This window comes from Ascochyta rabiei, chromosome 16, assembly GCF_004011695.2.
Source record: "Ascochyta rabiei chromosome 16, complete sequence".
Lineage (NCBI taxonomy): Eukaryota > Fungi > Ascomycota > Dothideomycetes > Pleosporales > Didymellaceae > Ascochyta > Ascochyta rabiei.
The window spans coordinates 288,361-304,666 of record NC_082420.1 but is presented as its reverse complement, the minus strand read 5'-3'; the positions used below and the strand labels follow the sequence as shown (position 1 = coordinate 304,666).

At 53.4% G+C, this 16,306-nt stretch overlaps 3 protein-coding genes across 3 annotated transcripts, besides 6 other annotated features; 1 reads left to right on the top strand and 2 right to left on the bottom strand.

Moving 5' to 3' along the window:
- Positions 1-128: 128 nt before the first annotated feature.
- Positions 129-13,256, bottom strand: EKO05_0009000 (dynein heavy chain; the record flags this gene model as incomplete). The annotated part of the gene is made up of 3 exons (XM_059637442.1): positions 129-581; positions 632-12,779; positions 12,931-13,256. 3 exons carry the CDS (start codon positions 13,254-13,256, stop codon positions 129-131), a joined length of 12,927 nt encoding a protein of 4,308 aa, XP_059493425.1.
- Positions 5,038-5,160: a mobile genetic element.
- Positions 12,672-12,700: a tandem repeat.
- A 66-nt stretch (positions 13,257-13,322) lies between the features above and the next one.
- Positions 13,323-13,386: a tandem repeat.
- Positions 13,387-13,916: 530 nt separating this feature from the next.
- EKO05_0008999 (ADP-ribose 1''-phosphate phosphatase) lies at positions 13,917-14,741 on the bottom strand (the record flags this gene model as incomplete). Its single annotated transcript, XM_038946678.1, has 1 exon — positions 13,917-14,741. One exon carries the CDS (start codon positions 14,739-14,741, stop codon positions 13,917-13,919), a length of 825 nt encoding a protein of 274 aa, XP_038795614.1.
- A 3-nt stretch (positions 14,742-14,744) lies between these two features.
- Positions 14,745-14,774: a tandem repeat.
- A 442-nt stretch (positions 14,775-15,216) lies between these two features.
- EKO05_0008998 (Quinol--cytochrome-c reductase) lies at positions 15,217-16,193 on the top strand (the record flags this gene model as incomplete). Its single annotated transcript, XM_038942019.1, has 4 exons — positions 15,217-15,493; positions 15,665-15,753; positions 15,808-15,958; positions 16,012-16,193. 4 exons carry the CDS (start codon positions 15,217-15,219, stop codon positions 16,191-16,193), a joined length of 699 nt encoding a protein of 232 aa, XP_038795613.1.
- Positions 16,194-16,220: 27 nt separating this feature from the next.
- Positions 16,221-16,252: a tandem repeat.
- A 3-nt stretch (positions 16,253-16,255) lies between these two features.
- Positions 16,256-16,306: part of a tandem repeat that runs on past the window's edge.

The following is a 16,306-nucleotide window of genomic DNA, read 5'->3' as shown; positions in this document are numbered from 1 at the left end:
ACAAAGGAAATGGGTATATGGGTATATCGAAGCCCAGCCCTACCATCATGCAAATGCACGAAGCATTCCAAACACCGTTGACCATCCATGCTATAACTACGTAACTTGTCCAAGTTGAAAAGATACATCTACGACTCAGCCTCAGCCATGATCTGCTCTCCTTCATCCAGCATCTCAGTGACCCTCTTGAGGTTCTCCACCATCTCCTTCGCCTGTCCCACTAGCAGCAACTTCTCTGCGTTTGCCGGAAGCCCCAAGTACGTAGGCGGCTCACGTTCAGGAAGGTCGTTGACCCATTGCATGAAGTCTTTCCAACCAGTAGTGCTGGGTAGTTGCAGACCCACGCTGTGCTCGGTCTCCTTAACCAGCTTGAAGTTGTCTTCAAAGGCTGCGGGCGTCATACAATCTTGGACAATAGAAGCCAGGGTACGCCAGTCTGCTTCATCGTCAATTTTGCCGCCGTACATCTCAATGATGAGAGTGGTAATCATCTCCCATGGTATCTTGGCAGGAGCGATGTTGGAACGTCCCTGGGCGACGGTGTCGATCCAGGTATCGACAATGAAGCTACAGCATTCGTACTGCATAAAGTCAGCAATTGTTCAAGCAGTTACGGGATAGATACACTCACATCACTATCGTTGAACTCCCAGAAGCCCTTCCATCCAAGGGTTGGCGCGTATCGGAGACGCTCTTGAACCACGGCATGCAGGAATGACAAGATGAGATAGATGCGCGCCTTCTCGACAGGCGGTTTGATAGCTTTCTCCGCTAGAGATGACAGTGAGTCCTTCATATTGGCGCGGATACCAGCAGGTTGCTCGTACGACAAGACACGAGAAGCTCGAAGCAGGTTGACCGGGATCTTTGGGCTGGACTCCATCGACAGGAAGAGGCGGAAGTCGGGGTTGGGCTTGAGCGCCTCCAGTCTCTTCTCAAGTGACTGCAGCCATTGAGGGGCCAGATGGACGTTCTTGACAAGCACCCAGTTGCCGGTGGTAGCAGCATTGGCAATGGCTTTGTCCGCAGTTGTAGCACCTTCATTCGAACCCATGGCGATGTTGGAGCAGGAAACGTGCTCCCGTTCGACGAGGTTGTCGACCTTGTAACTGGCATCGAAGCCAGGGCTGGAGCTGAGTGCAATAGGGGTGGTGGCGTTGACTTGCTTGACGATGTCGCCAAGATCACCACTGGCATCCAGGATGCCTTTGCCGAATACCTCGGTGACAAAGCGTTCAACAGCTGGGACAAACCGGTCGACGCGGAACAACTTGATCAAGATGAGAGCCCGCAATTGCTTGTCAAACTTGTTGAGATCTTCTGGCCAAGCCTGCGGCACGTGTTGCTCGCCAAGCTCCTCTGTCAGGAAGGCATCCCAGACGTTCTCGTCGATCTTCTCAAGCTCGTTCTTGAAGATGGATAACCTGGTTGCGCGTTGCAATGCTTCTTTCTTACGTTCGGGCTGCGTGGAAACATCGACTGCCTCTACGTCCACATCGAGAATCTTATCGATGAGGGTCTTGTCCATCTTGTATGGCGCCGCCTGTACGAGGAGCATTGCAAAGGTGACGCGGTCTTTCTGTAGCAGAGACAACGAAGTGCGACGGTAGGCATCGACAAAGAGCTCAGTAATAATTTGATCGATGCGTGCAGCATGATTCGTGGTGGAACCGTTCTTGACTTTCTTGAGCACTGTTTCGAATATCTGAGTGAAGTATTGGAGAGAAAACTGGTAGAAGTGGTTAAGGTGATGCAGCTGCTCCAAGACTGCAAAGATAGCCGAACACGAACGGGCAACGACAGTGTACTCCTTAGTGATAGTTTCAACCTCCGTCATGACACCAGCGGTCTCCGAGACCTTGTCTGATATGTCCTTTGCTTCTTTTTTGAGAGTCTCCAGGGTCTCAATGACACGGTCGTCATCAAGAATGTTACCTCGAGACTCGTTGAGGGCTTCAAGAAGACGCTTTTCAAGTCGGCGTAGATGAACAGCAAACTCACCCTGCATTTTGATGAGATTGGAACGTCGCTCGTCCACATCAGGCCGCTCAGACTTGAGAACTTCGTTGAGAGTCTGAGTCTGCAGACTGCTCTGCGTGACTGTAAAGTTGACGAATGTGGTGCGACTGCAGATATCGGGAGCGAAGTTGGCAGAGGGGTCGCTAGTTGAAAGATAGAGACGGAATGTTGACGAGAAATCAATCTCTTGCTTGCCTAGTTGGATGAGGCAACGGCCGCCGGTCCTTTGGTACTCCTTGTTGAGAACGTGATTTAGAATCGGGTCAAGGTGCTCAGCATCCTGGATCAGGATGGGGTTGCCAAAACGCAAAGAACTCTCAAGCTGCTTTGTAAAGGAGTCATCCAGGAAGCTCGTGACCGTGAGGCGACGATCCTTGCATTCGTTCTGCAAGAACTCAGTTGTTCTGCCGGATGGGTCGATGATGAGCGGGTAGCGGTTGAAGCGCTGGAGAATGATGGCATTCTCGGTGCACAGGTCGTCAACGGGCAAACCATTGTGCTGCCATGTAAGTCGATCATCGGCAGTCGAGAGGTACTCCGTGAATGAGTTGGGTGTCTTGAAGCTGATGCCAGAGTTCTTGAGATGATCATACCAGTCTTCAGTCAAAGCCTTCCTGTACTGCTGATCATAGTAACCAGCGTAGGCAATGAAAGCGGCAGCAACAAGAACATCTCCAACGATGGTGTCAATCTGTGAATCGAAAGACTTGCTACTCTCCTCCCATCGCGATCGCTCGGAGGACAGACTGTCGAGCAGACGCACGCTGCGATCGACCTTGAATTGAACAGTTGACATCTCGTTCTTGATGGCTGACGTCTCGCTGATCAACACGGCGTAGTCCTCTTCGTACCGCTTGATGTTCTGATCGAGCTTTGCAATCAAAATCTGAGTCTCACGTGCGCCCTCTTCAGTCTTCTCTAACTCCTGCTCGAGGTCAAAGACTTCTTGGCGGAGAGGTCCAACCCGATCGAGAATATCAGAGTATGTGACTTGTGCTGAGACCCACTGTACAAGTGGACCGCAAGCCTTCGACGCGCGATTCACCTTTTCAAAAGTGAAATCCTCTTTGGACAGATACTCTGCTTGCATCTTCCTACGCAGTGGAGCAGTCATCTGCCTCTCATTGTCGAAGGCAACGATACTGGCAATGAAGTCATCGCGCCTGACAATACCTTGGATGGTCTTCCAGCTGTCCGGTTTATGGCCAAGGAGCGTACATACAGCCTCCAAGGCCAGCTTAACACCAGCTGGCGGATTGCCCATGGATCGAACTTCAGTCAAGTGCTGTCGTTTGATATTCTGAACACTCTTTTGTGCTTCGATAACAGCCGGTTCAGCAGCAGCCAAGTCTTGGTTGACTACCACACTTCGCTTCGTGATCTCTTCGCGGTCTTTTTGGAGCTGAGCCTCTAATTGCTTAGCGCCAGCCTTCTTCTCTTCGGCCTGCCGTTGATCTGCAACCATTTGCTGCAGCTTCTGGTTCGCTTCTGCAGACTTTTGTTCAAGCTGTGTCTTCTTCTCAGCGAGACTCACTCGCAGTTCCTTGACTTTGTCGAACGTTTCGCGTAATTTCTCTAGACCGACGTTAAGATGGCGTTGCTGCTCCTCAAGATCCTCCCGCTTTTGGTTGTAGAGCTTGACGTATTGCGCAACGAAGTCCAAGAAGTGGCGAGGTGTCAAATACATCTTCCGGTTCTGCGTCTTCTGCAGCTTGTTGTTTTTACTTCGCAAAGAGTGGTGGACGGCGACCATAGCGTTGACTACGCTCTCGCGGTGAGAAGGTGGAAGTTTGAGCCCGCGATAAGCGATTGGAATGCTGTCTGGCGCAGCATAGTTTGATCGGTCCAAATCCACGGACTGAGTCAACTCAGAGCTGACCTGGTACAAAGCCTGATCTGACCAATCTCCGAACCAGTTGAGTACACAACGGTTAAACAGTGCGGGACTGGTGGCAGCCTTGGAAGAAAGACCTTCCTCAGGAGGGTTCATTGTGAAAACCACGTGCAGGTTCTTGACAATCTGCTCGGTAAACCACTTGTAGAGCTCTTCCTGGGAGTCGAGAATAATGCCCTGTCGCTGAGCGCCCTCCTTGATAGACGTCATCAAAGTGGCATACTCGTCGCCTTCGAATAGACCAGGCACTTCGGCGTTGGCGAGCAGTGTGTTCATGCGCTCCAGGAAGCCGGAGTCAAGAACGTTGGCTTCGTCAAGAATGAAACAGATCTTCTCGCCCTTGCAACCACAGCGACGGAGTACGTTGCGAAGGTCCTCGTCAAAGTCATCGCCTGTGTACTTGCCATGAACCTTGATCTGGTACACGCTCAGACCGTTCATCCATGCTACAAAGCGCGACAGAGTAGTCTTTCCGGAACCACTCACACCAATGAGAATGAGATGACCCTGAGGTTGACGGAAAACTCGATCGATGCGAAGGACGTGTTCCAGGACGTCGTTGAATAGAATGAGAGGAACGTCGACCTCTTCGTCACAGAACGTGCGAAGACGTGCTTTGACAAAGTCTCGAAGGTGCTCACGCTCGACTGGTACATAATTCTTCGACAACCAGTTGGAGAACAGAATAGGGCCACTGAGAGCCTTGTCTTCATCAATGGTGGGAAAATGCTCCAATGCAACGCGGTGGACGCATTCTTCAGTCCACGCTCGCTCATCTTCAGCAATGAGACGGTCTTGAAACAATCGCAAGGCTTCGTGCGCCCAAATTCGTACGAGACCTTCGACTGGTAGTGTCTCTAGCGGTCGGAGAGCTTCGTAGATACCACGTACCCAGCGTGTGAGCTCGCGAGGTGAATAAACATAGTGAGGCTGGATGTCAGGAGTAAACCTCTTCTGAGATTCGGAATACAATTGGACCATGGCCCTAGTCAGAGCGTCTGAGTAACCGCGTAGAGTTGGAATAATCTTGAGTACGGCGCTGTTGAACGTGCCGTAGATTTGAAGCAGTGACTGTTCACCGGGGTAATCGACCATAACAAGCGGGGCGTGGCGTAGGAAACGTAGGCCCATAGGCGTACGACCAGCATCTGTTGGAGGGTTACAAGCACCGACGAACTGGATGCGGTCAAGAGTGACCCAAGTCTTGTCTGAAGTCCTCCAGAAGCCATTGTGCTCGACAAGCTGACGCAAGAAGGATATTGCACGTTGAGTACCATACTTGTCAGGTGCAGGCAGGTTGATCTCATCGCAAAAGATGACGAGCCAGCGACCGATCTGAGTTGGTGTGAGCTGAACACCATTTACAGTCTTCTTGTACTCGCAGTATTGCTCGAAGGTCTTGATCAGTAGGTCGGGGGTCGTTGCGCTGGAGAAATTGAGACCGACGACCTGCATATTCGGAAGCTTGCGAAGAGCACTGAATAGCGTCATAGTTTTACCGGAACCTGGCGGTCCGCAAAGCAGCAGTGGCTTATGTTCAGCAAGCCATGAGTAAAGAACGTCTTCGTGTCGGACAGTGTCAAGGGTCGGGATGACAACGTCTGTTTGCACAATGGAGTGGGTGTTGACTTCGACATTGGGTACCTGGTTCTGCCACATGTCCCAGTCTGGCTTCTCGGGTTTGGCATCATAGTCGATGAGGGAGGTGGATTCGTTAAGAAGTGGTAGCTCAACGTCTGTCATACCGGCTACAAGATCACCAAACTGCTTGCGGTCTGACAGTGGGCAGTCACCGACAAGCGCCCAGACGATAGCGACAAGCAACTTCTTGGAAAGATAAGCCTCCATCTTGTCGTCCTCAAGCGGGAAATCGTGGTGCTGGACGTTGTACTCAATGACGTTGCGGCATGCCTTGTTCAGCAAAGAGAACAGGGTGTTGAGTGCGCGGATGTCGGTGTACTCCATTATGTGCTTGAATTTTCGTGCCATGCTCAGCGCCTTCTCGATGAATCGGTCTTGGGTAAGTTTGATTTTCAGGAAGTCTGCGATCAGTCCCTGAGTGGCAAGTGTGGTCTGTGACATTTGCCCTGGTGCAACAGATTCATCTTCGATATCCTCGAATGCAGTAGTCTTGAGGTTCTCGATGTAGTTGTCGATCATCATGTCGACGTTGACGGTATCATCGCTGAACCACACCATGCCGCAACGAGACACTGTAGCCAGTGTGGCGTACTTGAGCGTCTCGACTTCGAACATGATGCGCACGTTGGACGGAAGGTTGAGGCGCTCACCGTTGGGCAGGGTGAGCAGCTTGTTGTCATCGAGAACGGAGTTCAGGTTCTCCACCCACTCAGGATCGACGTCGCCGTCAAATACGATCCAATGACGCTTGCTATCTTCACCACGTAGGTTGTCGACAATCTTGCGAAGAATGCCGGTGAAGAGACCATCGCTCCATTCTCGGGTTGTGCTATCCAGGGTGCCGTAGAGTTGCTCCTTGGACATGACCTTGGGGTCGATAACGTGGCAGACGCCTTCCACGCCTTCGACTGCTTGCATTGCAGCTAAAAGCGTCTTCCACGCTGCTGACTTGCCAGAGCCTGAAGACCCCACCATCATAACACCGTGATGCAAGTTCTGGATTTGATAAAGCTGGAGGATCTTGGTCATCCAAGCTTCGCTGACAGCCAGTTTTGACTGAGCTGCTTGTTTGCGGATGGCCTCAGTCAGCTTGTCGAGAGATGCTGGGATGTATCGAACCCCAGGGAATGCCTCTTCTTCAATGCTCCTCATGATGTCGACATCAGAGCGAATGAGCTTGGGAGCAATGGTCTCTCGCAGACTCTGAACGATAATCTGAGGCTCCATGATAACTTCATCTGCCTCTTTGGTGTCTGCAACGGCGATGCGAGCTCGCTTGAGCCCACCAGAACTGACAAGCACACTCTTGAGTGCACGCAGACCGAAATCGTAATGGGCTTGCTTGGAAAGACTAGAAGCACAGCTATCGAAGAAGGGAACAACCTGTTTCGAGAGGTCTCGGGCTTGCGAGAAACCCTGGGAGTAAAGCATGACTTCGGCGATGAGTTCTTTGTCCGGCTTAGACATGGCGATGCTTCGGAATAGTTTCTTCAGGTTGTCAGGCAGATTGGAACGGCCGGCATAGCCAGGGTTCATCGTAATGAAAACACCGGTATTGCCGTTGACTTTCAGCTGGCGACCAATAAGCTCAATTTGAGTCTTTTCGTCTTCAGCCCCCTTCTTGAGACCCAGCTGGATGTTCTGAATTTGCTGTGAGACAGCCGATAGGATACGCTCCTCAAGACGGTTGAACTCATCGAAACAGCCCCACGCACCAACCTGGCAGATACCAAGGAAAATGCGACCCATGGCCTGGAAGTCAAAAGTGTCGTCACAGCAGAAGACGAGAGTGAAGCGGCCAAGCTGCACGCCGAGCGCTTTGACTGATTCGGTCTTTCCTGTGCCGGCAGGTCCGTATGGCGAGCCACCAAGCCGCTGACACATAGCCTGGGTGAGTGTGAGGAAACAGCGATCAGTAAGTGGAGTTCTGACAAGACGATCGGCTACACCCAAGTACTCGAATCCATAGTCGAGGACAGCATTGGCCATCTTGATCCTCAGGCGCTTCAGCAAGTCATGGCCAGGTTCGTATACGTATCGCATCGACAAGAGCCACATGTGATGGGTCGGCGAGTGAGCGCCAACCTTTTGCAACTTATGAATGACATCGCGTTGGTGGACGAACTCAGTGATGAGGTCTTCACATTTCCTACGATGGATAGGCTCAAGGTCGCCAAGGACTGCATCGGCCAACAGCTTGAGCGTCTTGACCTGTCTCTCGTAAAGGTCGGGCAGGGTGGTGCCTTCTGCGGTGAGAGACGCCTCGACGGTCTGAGTCCAGGCGATTTGAGTTCCGAGTACGACAACTTGAGTCGGGTACCTGGCAATGTAGTCCTTGAAGGCGCCTGGGTCCATCGTATCAGCGGTCATGAGCTGAGCGAACTCCTCGAAAGCCTCGAATGTCAGTTCCGCTAGAGTGGTCTTCATGTTCAGTTCGAGTGCGCCGAGCCATTCGTTGATTCTCGGTGTCTGGACAAGCGAGATCTTCTTACGCAGCTTCACTTCTTCGCCCTCCTTGGAAGTGAACCCTGTGATGACATCATCCTCATCGGTGATGAGACCAGAAATACCAGCAAACATCTTCCTGAGATGCTTGGCAATGCGGAGAACATCGTTGCTGTTACCGATGATCTCAAGGAGATCTTCATCACCGACGAAGTAGAAGCGAGGAAATGCTACACGTTCACGCTCGAGGTACTCTCCGAGGGCTTTCTGGATCTTGTTGAGGAGATCAGCGAGGCGCTCGAGTGACTTTTGAACACCAGAGATGTTGAGCACTTCGAGTACACTTGGTTGACGGGAGACCTTCTTCATGACGGCCAAGAACTCGGTGTTGATGTTCTGGAAGCGTGAGGACTCCATTGGTAAGAGACTCTTGATGTCGGCATTGCCTGTGAAGACTCCTTCCAGGTAGACCCACTGGCGCTGGACATCGATCCAGACATCGAACAAAACGTGGACGCGATTAAGTCTGTCCTCCCACGCGGAAGCCTCCTCTTCAAACTCCTTGTAGTACGGGGAGTGTCGCATGGCTTGCAATGAGTTGAGGTTCTCACTGCACTTGGCGAAGAGTTCGTCCCAGCCCTTGATGAGGCGGCACTTGTTCCGATAGTTGACCAGCTCCAGCGTATAATCTTGCCAGGTCTCGCGAACCTGTCTGATGAACTCTTCCAGCGCCATCTCGCCTGTGGCTTGACTGATGACATCTTCGATGACTTTCTCGCTAGGGCCCAGTTTAAGATCCCATACGTCACCCAGAGTCATTTGAGTCGGGGAATACCTCTTCTGAGGCCTCAGTTGCTTGAAAATTTTGACCCAATGACGTTCGCGTACAGCATCAGACCGTAGCTTTGAGAGTATGACGTTGTCCTTGCTGAGTTGCTTCAAGGTATTCTGAACATGATCAAAAGCTTGGTACTGTCGGAGCTTCGCCGGCATTTCCTTTGTGTCTTGCATCTGGTCTTCAAGAATCTTTCTGAGTCGACGAGGTTGTATGCTGGTCCAAAGCTCCTCACGAAGGTCATTGATACGTTTCCAAACAGAATCAAGAATTGACCAGACCTGCTTAAAGTCATGCACTTCGTCGTAGAGGTCATTGAGGATGGTGATAGGCGATGGAGGCAGTCCCAAAGCGTCCTTCGCCTTCGAAAGATTGCTGGACTCAGTTGTCAACTGGTCAATTCTCTTGTCATATCTAGCGAGGATGGCGGCTGCCTCTTCCGGGGCAAGGTCTCCAGCTACCGGCTTCTCCGCAGCCCACTCGGTAGTCACGTCGGAGATTTTCTGGTTGACAATCTTGTCTTCGGCGGCAATCTTGGCTCGAAGCGCATCGGCTTGGTCGTCGGCAATTTTGGTCTTCCGGCTTAACACTTCAGTCAGCGTCTGCCATTCGTGGTCAATCTGCTCCATTGGCAGCCAATTCTGTGGGAACTGGTAGCGCTGTCGGTTTAGAGTGGCTTGCCCCTGACGAAAGGTTGAGATCTCTGGTTCCCACTCCATTACCTGACGCTTGCATTGCTGAACAGTTGTGATGAACGACACAGCCTGAGCGGTAGAGGATGCTTCAAGGGTCTGCACCTCAAGGTCCTTGCGAGCTTTCGAGATCTCAACGTAGACCTCATTCATACGCTGGCCGAGCCTGCTGGCAAACTTCGTGAGAATCTCTTGTTGCCACTGGTCATATTTGGCGTTGACTTTGACCTGCACTTGATCGTAGTCGACCGTGACGTAGCCGAAACGACGGCTAATATCTGAGTTGTCGAACGTAGAGCGAGTCTTACGGATCTCTTGCAAAAGCTGCAGCCATCGTGAAAGATCCTCCCCAAGTATGTCGTAAACGTGATCAGACTGTAGATCCCACAAAGACTGGAATTGGAGCCACTCATCAACATACGCAGAGATGTCTCCTAACTTGCCCTCAACGGCGCCGTACACTTCAATTAGTGAATTAGTACACTTGCTTGGGAGCTCCGAGAACTGATTGCTGGCAGCATCCTTTGTTGACTCCAATCGGATCTCGTATCGCGAAGCTTTGATCTTCTGGAGCGTGCATACGACGGCGAGCCATTGCTGAAGCTGCTCAAGCCAACTCGCCCGGGCGTATTCTACTGGAGGACTCAGGTAGATAACCTGATTTCGCATGGTGATCTCAAGGGTTAGTCGAGATAATGAAGGTTTGACTTCGTTTGCATCCCCGCCTGCGGGTTCGCTTGTAGGCCGACGGTCGATATCGTCTTCGCCATCGTTGTTGAAGACCTCGATCCAGTGCGACATGGCGCGGTTGAGGCGTACAAGAAGGATGGATTCAATACGAACATTCATGTCTGACACCCAAGTGGCGAGGTTGGCGTAGTTCTCGAGATTGAGCTGATCAACGGACTTCTGAATGATTTCCAAGTTCTGTTGGAAAGCCTCCTTGTTGTATGGGCATACCTCTAGCTCCTTCAACGCTTTGTCAACAACAGCGTTGATGCCTACAAGAGTTGCAACCTTGGTTTGAAGCAGAGATGTTGCAGCCTGGAAGTCACGGACGAACTGAACGTGCTTGCTCTCGCTCCGGACACTTCCAGCTCCAGCAGGGAACCCGGATTGACGAACATGCAAGTCGTATGCATGGACGAAGGACTCCCACTTGAGAGGCACGCCCTTTCCGACGAGAATTTGAACGTCGTTGGCATAGTTGTTGAGCAGAAGAGCAACTCCACTCAGTTCAGATATCGAGCGAACAGTCTGAGTATAGGTTCTGACACTCTCCATCAGACTAACAGCGTAGGGATAGACTCGCTTGGCTTCTTTCGAGATGTTGTTGATGCCGTGCGGGATTTGGTGGCCACGCCACGCCAGATTACGCACTTCCTTGAACAGAGCAATGACCTGGCCATCAAAGTTCACGTTCAGCTCCAGGATATTGCCTGCAGCGCGGTTCCTGCTGACAAGAAACAAACGTCCAGAGATCGAAAGCTTGTTGCGCGCGACTGCTTGCAGCCAACTCTCGAAGATGGGGCGTGTGTCTAGCTTCTTCTTGAACATGTTGCTCTCCGCTTGAAGCTTCTGTCCTTCGGCGTGGAGAACCCAGTCTTTTCCTAGAATGTCCTCGACCTTGCCCATGTACTTTTCGAGCTGAATTTCGATTTGTCGAGCCCAGATAACGGCTCCGGAAACCGGAGGGAAGTCGCGGAGTTGTGCCATTGCGTGTGCTTCGGAATTCGCGTACTGGCGCTTGAAACGCTCATGAAGTGCTTGAATGTCCTGCTTGACGCTTTCGATGAGTTGCGTCTGGTACTCCGAGATAGCTCCTCGAATCTTAGGTCGCACGAAGAGGGGATTAAACTTGGAGAAGACTCGGAACATCTCGCTGGCAGTTTTGGCGGTTCCCAGACGGTCGCGCAGTCTAGCAATGATGGAGTTCTCGACACGCGAGGTACGTTCGTTGTACTTCTGCTCAGCCTGCTCAAACAAGCGCGTGCCCTCTGGCGACACATCCAAAACATCCACGTCTTTCAGGACGTCGTAGGCTTCTTTGACCTCCTTCACGGCGTCAACGTCGCCAATCTCCTCGATAATCACTTCCTTGGTCTGCGAACCATCAGCCAGCTTGGACTGCGTGCCGAGAACGTTGACAATTGTGCGCTGCAGCTGCTCATGATTCTTCCTGAAAGTGGTGACGTAGCGAATGCGCTCCTCAGTCTCTCGATGGCGCGGGTTGATCTTGATGGGGATGAACTTCTCATTCCTCCGCCTCGTTACTTCGCGAGCAACGTTGGTGAACTCTTTGACATCGTCTTCCCATGTACGCCAGATCTTTTCTGCGACGTCCATGATTGCTTGAAACTCGGGGTAGTCCATGTGCATCAAGGTACGTCCGGACAGCTTCTTGTGCAACTCGACATCAAGGTCAGCGGAGATGGCTTCCACAAGAGGCAGGGCTCGGCGAATTGGATACGGGCAAATACGCAGCTTCTTGTTGAGGTGGTTGAAGATCTGGTTGATGGCATCTTCAACAGCAACGAGAGACGTCGAAGTGTGCAGCTGGTCCAGTGGAAATTCTTTCATAAGGGAATTGTACTTCTGCACCAGGTCGGTGGTCTCCTTCAATCCGGTGTCGGCGCTGAAGCTGACTGTGGCCTGGAATCTCTTCGCATTCTTGAGCACGTCCAGGGTCAACCGGACACCAGCACTACTCAGTTGGGCCTCGATATCGTGCAGCCTAGATTCCATCGAGATCCAGAAGTTGATCTCCTGGGCAGCTGTTCCGGTGGAGACATCGCGAGTCGTTTTCGTGATGGTCTGTATCGACTTGATCCACCCGTTGACGGTTCCTTGTAGCTGGTTGAGAAAGACGCTGTCCTGCACGACGGCTGAGGGGATCAGATCCGGTGAAGGCTTTAACCCTTGACGTTCCGCATCTTGCAGAGCCAGCTGGATGTGGGGGTGCAATGGCAGGAGCAGTTCGGGGATGTCAGCGTTGTCGGACAGGTGCTGCATTGCCAACGCCAGCTCTGCCATCTTCTTCTTCGCCGCCGAGATGCCTGTCCTCGAGTCGCTCTCGCCCTTGCTGTACAATTCCTTCTGGTTGCGTTGGTTCTTTGTCTTTGTGTAGCTGTCAAAGTACGGCTCAAATGCAGATTGAATGAACGAATGGATGAACTCGAAGGGGGCGCCATCTTGCGACGAGTTGTTATTAGAAAGTATGAAGCCGGGAAGAGTCGAAATCGTAACTTGGTCGCTGAGGGGTATCGAGGAATCTAAGGGTATCGGTCGCTTCTGAAGGACAACAAATGCTGCGCAATGAGGAGATGCGGTGAGTTGGGTGGAAACAGTGTATGTGTGGTGTTGGGAGACGCCTGCCCGAACGTTAGCTCGAGCGCATGCTCCACGCTCGCGTGTACTCGCCATTCGTCTCGTCCAACGCGTCAACGGAAGCCTCTGGGCTTCTCTCCTTGATGATGTAGAGCACCAGCTGGTTCTCCTTGGAGAACTGCGCGCATCTCTGCAGGGTGTCGGTGCGCTTGTCGTCGGAGAGCAAGCTTCCAGGCGCATAGAGATCTCGCTCTGAAGCGCCCAGATTGACGCCGAGCACCTTTTCCAGGTAGTCGACGATGATCTGAGGATCGATGGTGGGCGGCGTGGGCGGCGTGGGCGGCGTGGGACTCGGCGCTCGTGAGCTGCCGTTGACGGCCCCTGGGGAGAGTGGTCCCTCCATGGTGAGCTGTTGTGTTTCTATTTGCGGGAAAACGTGTGCATCCTCGTTTCCGGCGAGGTGGAGAAGCGAAGACCGAAGCACGAAGACCGAAGACCGAAGACCGAAGACCGAAGACCGAAGACCGAAGACCACTACGGTATGCGTCGAGGGCGGGCACTGGGTGGTGAAGAGAGAGGGAGCTCGTGGCGGTGATGGTGAAGTGTGTTGTCTCCACCGTTGACAAAGTCGCGTCGACCCGTGGACGCGGCCGTGCACTCGCTGTTTTACCCAAACGGTCCTCTCCCGCACTTGGACCGCCGCAGGGGCGCGGTTCGATCGCTACGTGATTGGTGCTCCGTGTTCAGAGAGATGCAGCCTCGACAAAGAAAGACGTGGATCATGCTGGAAACAAGAGAGGACGCGGCTCGTGGTGCCAGGTGGATGCGGCTTTGGCGCCCTTGCATTGGTTTCCTTTGAGCTCCGTCATGTTGGACCCTTCACCCCACCGTGAGACAGGAAAGAGACGATTCGGCACACGACAGAAGTGACAGCAGCACAGGGACCGGACCCACTTTGCGTTTGTCCATGCTGGCTGCACTCTTCCAGTTCTTTGTAGTCCTCCTCGACTCCCGCATCATCACTGCCGCAATCTTGAGCAGCAAGACACGGGGATTTCCTGCTTCACTCTGCCGGCTCCCAAACCTCAATCCTCGCACGCCACCCTGACTTCAAGACAATGCTCCCCAAGGCTTCCTCCGTCCTCTCCCAAGCAACGCCAAACTTGCCGCTGTTGATCTTGCAAATGCGCACCTCTGTGATCTCATCCTTCACCTGGCTGATCAGCTCCAGCAGCATCTGCATAGATTCGATTGTGTGGCGAACAATCACGTCCGGCTTGTCCTTGCCCTTGCCGTACTTTGCGCTCGTGAAGAGGCAGCCAATCCAGTGCTGCGCATCTCCATCGCGCGGCGCCAGAAGCTGTGCTGTTCCTGTTGGTACCGGGCGCGCCTTTGTGTGACCTTTGGTGCAGAATTGGTTGTGGTCAGCATGTGCTTGCGGGTAGATGTTCTTGAAGGCTTTTGCAATGCCAGCGCCCCAGTGGCCTTGCGTGTTGCATGCATGGACCAGCACCGAGCCTCTCGGGGCATCTGCGAACAGGTCGCCGGTATGGTAGGAGAGTTGTAGTGGCTGTTGATGTGCACCTGGACTGTTCTTGGCCGTGTCTGACACTTCCAACTTGCCAGCAGGGACGTGCGTGTAGTCCAGGTGCTGGGAGCTGTGTTCGGTGGTGGCCTTGAATTTCTTGGCTGGAGGCGGCGAGTCTGCAGCCATTCTTTTGGCTTTGCTTGCACCAGCTGGCTCCGAGTCAAGTTGGATGCTTGTGTCACGCAGAGACGACATGATGATGTTTTGGTGACTTTGATGGCGACGGAAAACTGCTGCTATGTAGTCGTCGTCGAGACCGGGGAACTCGGGCTGGAGAGCAACACGATGGCCATGCAGCATGGTAGTGAAAGTGAAAGTGAAAGTGAAAGTGAAGGTGCAGAGAGAGCCAGACACAACGGCCCTGGCCTTTACGTGTACCAGATTTCAGCAGCAGCTGACGCCATGTAGGTTTCTTGCAGTCCTCCGCAGCGTTGTCATCCTCTGGAAATATACGTTCCTGTGCAGAAGACTTGTCAACGACGCCAAGAGGGTTCGCATGGGAGGTTGATTTTTATTTATTTTCCCCTGCTCTCCGAGAGAAAGCATACCTAGCGAAAAAGCAGCTCGAGGCTGCCATGACGAACCATGTTACCATGTTGGCGGTGTCTCCTGTGACCAAGGTCGAGGGGGATGTTCCGGAAAGCGGCGAGGCGGGCAGCTGCCAATCACGGCGCGGCAAATCGGATGATTACTGCAGCTCTTGTCGTCTGCCGTCCCTGCCAATTCTTCGCTCGACGACATCTTCCATCACCCAAACCCGCACCTCCCGTCCACGATGCCCGCCCTCGCCAACAGCGCCCGTGCCGTCGCACGATCATGGACAGCCCACCAGATGCCCGTCGCCCGGGCGGGCTGCACCGCCATGCAGACCCGTAACGCGTCGGCGTCGTCGTTCGACAGCCCCTTCAAGGGCAGCGCCGACAGCACCAAGATCCCCTCGTTTGCCGCCTACCGGAACAAGAACGGCGAGCAGAGCACCAAGGTCTTCCAGTACTTCATGGTCGGCACAATGGGCGCCCTGTCCGCTCTTGGCGCGAAGGCGACCGTCCAGGGTAAGACCACCCACCTTGCAGCGCCCGCGAACAGCACCGCAGAGCTCGGGAAAGCGGCGGACGCACGGCCCGCGGTGCATGGGAGGCTGTGGGCGAGCCATTGGCTGTTTTGCGGATGATGGGGAGCTGCCCTTCGATGGAGAGCACGCCGGCTAACGCATTGCGCGACAGACTTCCTCGTCAACATGTCCGCCTCCGCCGACGTTTTGGCGCAGGCCAAGGTCGAGATCGACCTCGCTGCCATCCCCGAGGGCAAGAATGTGCGTCCCCCGCTACGCTGAGGATGAATTGGGCGGCCGCTAAAGACAGCACAGGTCATTATCAAGTGGCGAGGCAAGCCCGTCTTCATCCGCCACCGCACCGAGAGCGAAATCAAGGAGGCCGAGGACACCAAGTGGGAGTCTCTGCGTGACCCCCAGTCTGACGGCGACCGCGTCCAGAAGCCCGAGTGGCTGATCATGTTGGGTACGGCTACGCACACGCACCCAGCACGCACGGAAGGAAGCTAACAGACACAGGCGTTTGCACCCATCTTGGTTGTGTGCCCATCGGCGAGGCCGGCGACTTCGGCGGCTGGTTCTGCCCCTGCCACGGATCCCACTACGACATCTCTGGCCGCATAAGAAAGGGACCCGCGCCCCTCAACCTCGAGGTGCCCGCATACGACTTCCCTGAGGAGGGCAAGGTTGTCATTGGTTGATTCACGCGCATGTGTAAAGTAGCAAGACGGGAGAGGGAGCGGGAGAGAGACTGAGAGCGACTGAGAGAGAGAAAGAGAGAGAGAGAGAGAGAGAGAGAGAGAGAGAGAGAGAG